The sequence below is a fragment of the Bombina bombina genome, chromosome 4 (genome assembly GCF_027579735.1).
Source record: "Bombina bombina isolate aBomBom1 chromosome 4, aBomBom1.pri, whole genome shotgun sequence".
NCBI classification, from domain to species: domain Eukaryota; kingdom Metazoa; phylum Chordata; class Amphibia; order Anura; family Bombinatoridae; genus Bombina; species Bombina bombina.
In genome coordinates, this window is record NC_069502.1 from 991,455,439 (window position 1) to 991,461,438 (window position 6,000).

Consider the following 6,000-nt stretch of genomic DNA (forward strand, 5'->3'; position numbering starts at 1 on the left):
AGAAGATTGTTAGTAACCTTGGTGAGGGCAGTCTCAGTTACTAACTCAATTCTCTTGGTATACTTTGTTTAAAAGCATACCTAGGTAGGCTCAGGAGCAGCAATGCACTACTGGGAGTCAGCTGTTTGGTGGCTGCAAATATATACTTGTCATTAGCTCACCTGATATGTTTAGCCTAGATCCCAGTAATGGTAAACAAAGTTTAGAAGCGGTGCGCTCTGTCTTACCCACTGTGTAGATTCGCGGGACACAGGAGAGTGGGGATGATGTCACACGTCACGTGGCTATGTGCTGCAGTCAGCATCTTAGCCTCCAACGCCAACTAGTGATATAGATACAAAGAAAGTCCCAAGCACATACCACATTTATAAGATAAAAATCTTCAAAGTTTATTCCACATAGTTAAAAGCATATAAAGTGTACAGCCATTAAACCGCAATGACAGACAGTGCAGAGAAAGGAAAACTGGGCTCCTATGCAGACATGTTTCGTGCTTGCAAGCACTTGTTCACTGCTCATAGGAGCTTCCTCCAGCTTAAATAGGCTCAAGCTCTTCTTAAAGACATATTGATACATTTAATTCATTAGTTCCTTTCCATGTTTCTTTTTGGTTATAGGAAAATAAAGGTGCGATCGGGCATTTCATTAAAATTCATTTATTTCCAATTTTAAAAATGAAGAGAACAGCAGCATCACATACAGAAAGAATGTAACACCAGCTGGCTTACGCATTGATTGGCGTTTGGTACTACCAGGACACATGGGCACGGACCCGGCTTTTGGATCACGGACACACCTCCTCCCCTATTAGCTGTTATTGATACATCACGACTGACATCATCATTCTCGTGGGACTACGAGGCTGTGTTTGTCCTAGTGTGGTGATTGTACCCTGCATAATGGCTAAACGCTAAGGTCAGCATCTGGAAACGTTTCCAAGTCAGCAGGGTCTCACCTGAAGCGGTCACGCAGCAGGATAGAGAGGTATGTTACCTCGGCATAGAGTTTTATAGAGGTGCACTGCTTAAAGGGGAGTTGAGACTGACCGAACATTATACCAAGAAACTGACTATTTTGGGCTTGCTCTGTAATATATTTATATTAAGACCCACAGTTAGTATTGAGGTCTTTAACTGACATTGCCCCTCTTTATTTGATATTTGAATTGCTTTTGGTTATAAACATGTAAAACATGTATGTCTTGCTACTCCTTCAACAAAGGATGCCAGAAGAATGAAGCAAATTTGATAACCAAAATAAATTGAAAATTTAGTTAAAATTGTATGCACTGTGAATAATAAAAGAAAAATTTGGGGTTTTATATCTTTTTTTTATTTTAATTATTTAGTACTGTCACATTAAATTCAGAAATATGGGAATAAGGCCAGTAATGGTTGACAATTATGGGTGTAGGCTGGCTATCACTGAAGCTTAAACAGCAAGGCATTAGAAATACTCTGACAAAAATAAAATAAATATATATATATATATATTTATTTATTTTAAGTAATGCATACCACAAGGGTATTACAGGAATACAAGTAAGGCATGTGTTCTGTATCTTAAAGTGAATGTCAAGTTTGATGAATCCTATTAAAACAGGGGCACTTTCATTCATCAAACTTTACATTTCACTCGTTTTGTTAAAATACTTACCTTTTAATCTTGAAAGCCGCCCCAGCACTTCCCCCACCCGTCGCAAGCCTCTCCATATGTCAAAAATTATGAAGCCGTATTCGTCATTGCTGACGTATGAAGTGACGAGCGGCAGGAGGGGGAGTCACTTTAAGTCTGAATATACAGAAACGATTCAAAATGGTAACTACACTTCTAGAATATATTTCTTATAGTATTGACAGGTATGTGCTGCAGTCAGCATCTTAGCCTCCAACGCCAACTAGTGATATAGATACAAAGAAAGTCCCAAGCACATACCACATTTATAAGATAAAAATCTTCAAAGTTTATTCCACATAGTTAAAAGCATATAAAGTGTACAGCCATTAAACCGCAATGACAGACAGTGCAGAGAAAGGAAAACTGGGCTCCTATGCAGACATGTTTCGTGCTTGCAAGCACTTGTTCACTGCTCATAGGAGCTTCCTCCAGCTTAAATAGGCTCAAGCTCTTCTTAAAGACATATTGATACATTTAATTCATTAGTTCCTTTCCATGTTTCTTTTTGGTTATAGGAAAATAAAGGTGCGATCGGGCATTTCATTAAAATTCATTTATTTCCAATTTTAAAAATGAAGAGAACAGCAGCATCACATACAGAAAGAATGTAACACCAGCTGGCTTACGCATTGATTGGCGTTTGGTACTACCAGGACACATGGGCACGGACCCGGCTTTTGGATCACGGACACACCTCCTCCCCTATTAGCTGTTATTGATACATCACGACTGACATCATCATTCTCGTGGGACTACGAGGCTGTGTTTGTCCTAGTGTGGTGATTGTACCCTGCATAATGGCTAAACGCTAAGGTCAGCATCTGGAAACGTTTCCAAGTCAGCAGGGTCTCACCTGAAGCGGTCACGCAGCAGGATAGAGAGGTATGTTACCTCGGCATAGAGTTTTATAGAGGTGCACTGCTTAAAGGGGAGTTGAGACTGACCGAACATTATACCAAGAAACTGACTATTTTGGGCTTGCTCTGTAATATATTTATATTAAGACCCACAGTTAGTATTGAGGTCTTTAACTGACATTGCCCCTCTTTATTTGATATTTGAATTGCTTTTGGTTATAAACATGTAAAACATGTATGTCTTGCTACTCCTTCAACAAAGGATGCCAGAAGAATGAAGCAAATTTGATAACCAAAATAAATTGAAAATTTAGTTAAAATTGTATGCACTGTGAATAATAAAAGAAAAATTTGGGGTTTTATATCTTTTTTTTATTTTAATTATTTAGTACTGTCACATTAAATTCAGAAATATGGGAATAAGGCCAGTAATGGTTGACAATTATGGGTGTAGGCTGGCTATCACTGAAGCTTAAACAGCAAGGCATTAGAAATACTCTGACAAAAATAAAATAAATATATATATATATATATTTATTTATTTTAAGTAATGCATACCACAAGGGTATTACAGGAATACAAGTAAGGCATGTGTTCTGTATCTTAAAGTGAATGTCAAGTTTGATGAATCCTATTAAAACAGGGGCACTTTCATTCATCAAACTTTACATTTCACTCGTTTTGTTAAAATACTTACCTTTTAATCTTGAAAGCCGCCCCAGCACTTCCCCCACCCGTCGCAAGCCTCTCCATATGTCAAAAATTATGAAGCCGTATTCGTCATTGCTGACGTATGAAGTGACGAGCGGCAGGAGGGGGAGTCACTTTAAGTCTGAATATACAGAAACGATTCAAAATGGTAACTACACTTCTAGAATATATTTCTTATAGTATTGACAGGTAAGTAATTACATAAAACTAAAAAAAAGAAAACCATACAAACTGTACCGTGATTTCTCCTTGAAGAGGTCAGATATTTGTTTTTTTAATTTGTTTATCTTTTCATCCCTGGAGATGATTTCTAATTGACTCTGTTTTGTTACTGAAGTTATTTTCTCTTCACACTGCAAGAATAAAATAATATACTTCTTTAACCTAGGTGTTCAAAGAATACAAAGCATTAAACCCCACAAATATTATATTGTTGCCCCATAACCTGATTCTGCAATTCCTGAGTGACATTTTCATAATGTAGTTTGATTTCTCCAAGATGTTTTTCCTTCAGTTTAACCGCACTCTGAGATTCCTCCAGTTGCTTTCTTGTTATGTTATGATTGTTTATTTCAGTTTGAATTGCGCTTTTATACTGCAAAGTCTGCAAAGAAATATTGTTATTAGAAACACTCAACTGTCCTTGATATTTAATTGAGAAAGGAAAGGATGCTTTTATGTAAATGAATAACTTCCATTCCCCGCAAAGTCTAAAATACTAATTAGAAATGTGACATTTAAATATTTTGCAATATTTAAATATACACATGCAGAAAGAAAGAAAATTGAGGCCATGCTTACAGTAAAAACCAACGGTTTATTGTATATGGGACATACAATTCAATGGTGCGCTCCCCTAGGACTGACGTGTTTCGCCCATGCGTACATGCGCTTTATCAGAGATATACTTGCAGCTCCTCTTGCAACTGTGCCTGCCTTTTTTATTTGAAAAAAAATAATAAATCAGGGCAGGTCATCAAGATGCATGCCTGTAATCAATTGGGACAATCGCCTCCTGATAACTCCCCCCCCCACACACACACACCTAAATAATAGCTTCATCCAAGCACTGAAGCATCAAACCTGAATAGAACAAAATATATTTACTTTAAAATTCATAGCATAATGCATGCATCAGAGTTCTTTCCTATTTACTATCGGCTAGATTTAGAGTTCGGCGGTAGATGGGTTGCTAACGCCACGCGTGTTTTATGTATAACGCACGGCATTGTTTAACTCCGGTATTTAGAGTTCAAATAATACCATCTAACGATGCTCTTAACGCGTGTATGTCACACGCGTAATCCTGCCCGCGTTAGACAGTCTCCCATAGAGATCAATGGGAAAGGCATAAAATAGCTTTTTTCACCTAACACTCGATCTCGCGAGAATACGCACAGCTCGGTCATATGACGCATACCACATCATGCACAACAATAACACGCCCCAAATGTCACAACAACAATCAATCAACAAAGCACACAAGCATTACACATTCACAAGCGGGGGGATTTGTAATAAAATTTAATACGGGGAATACGCATATACTTTAAGATGCGTAAAATCGCAAAATAACAACAAGGATTAAAAAAGATATACATACACTACAAAAAAAATCGCATTCAATATCACTATATATTATGACAAACATACATATACAACACTTCACTAAGAACACACCATCGCAAATTCACATTTAAAAAGAATACTATTGGACAATGTTAGAGAAAACGACCACTATGACATCATCGCATTCTACACATTCCACAAATACCAACTCAAAATGAGCATGCGCAAATTCACACACTTAATACACATTGCAATAATATTAATTGCTAATAAAGCACACCTGAACACTATTTACAACGGAAATTGGGACATCATTAAACATTTACACAGGGTATATAAGCACCACACAAGCAGGGCTTCTTTGACTGTGTTGCTGTTGGGTCTTTGGAGATTGGAGGTTTAATATTAGAGTTTGAGAATTTTTGAGAGTGAGTTAGTGTTAGCGTGAGAGAGTCAGTTGTTAGTGTTATCGTGAGTGAGTTAGTGGGAGTTAGTGGGAGTGGGAGAGAGTCTGTTAGTGGGAGCGTGAGTGAGTTACTGGGAGTTAGTGGGAGTGGGAGAGAGTCTGTTAGTGGGAGCGTGAGTGAGTTAGTGGGAGTTATTAGTGAGAGTTGTTAGTGGGAGCGTAAGTTACTGGTAGTTAGTGAGAGTTAGTGGGAGTGTTTGTTAGTGAGAATTAGTAGTAGTGTGAGTTAGCGAGCGAGTGATTTTTCTGTACACTTAACACATTTACACGCAAACACATTCAATACATACATACACTTATCAATAACACTACATACACTCCATACCCCCTACCCCCTCATACTACACTCCATACCCCATTCCTTGTAGTCCCATTCCCTTTCATCCCATTTACTCTTATCCCATACCCATCCCCTAGTTACATTTAGTTGACATATCCTCCTTTTAGTCTTCTTCTTCTTTTGGTTTATTTAAATACTCCTTACCCTCTTTGTTTTTTTACATCCCTCTCACACTTTAAGCACCTTTTTTGTCTTTTTACTTCTTTATTTTGACCCCCTTTCATTTCATCACACTCACTTTTTGTTTGATTGTTTGGGGTTTAGTTTAGGGAACAGATGGAGGCCAGGCAGGGGACAGGTAGAGGGGGGAGGAGAGGGAGGGGGAGAGGAACAGGGCAGGAAGGGGAGCAGGAAGGGGGGCAGGAAGCGGGGGTGGAAGC

The 6,000-nt window shown here is 38.2% G+C and overlaps 1 protein-coding gene across 2 annotated transcripts in view; it reads right to left on the reverse strand.

Moving 5' to 3' along the window:
- Positions 1–6,000, reverse strand: part of LOC128657658 (uveal autoantigen with coiled-coil domains and ankyrin repeats) — a 72,191-nt gene that overhangs the window by 20,660 nt on the left and 45,531 nt on the right. For both annotated transcript variants that reach the window (XM_053712046.1, XM_053712045.1), the window contains exons 3-4: positions 3,691–3,849; positions 3,483–3,598 (exon numbers count right to left, since the gene is read on the reverse strand). In XM_053712046.1, the coding sequence (XP_053568021.1) occupies positions 3,483–3,598; positions 3,691–3,849 (275 nt within the window). The remainder of the gene's footprint in view (positions 1–3,482; positions 3,599–3,690; positions 3,850–6,000) is intronic.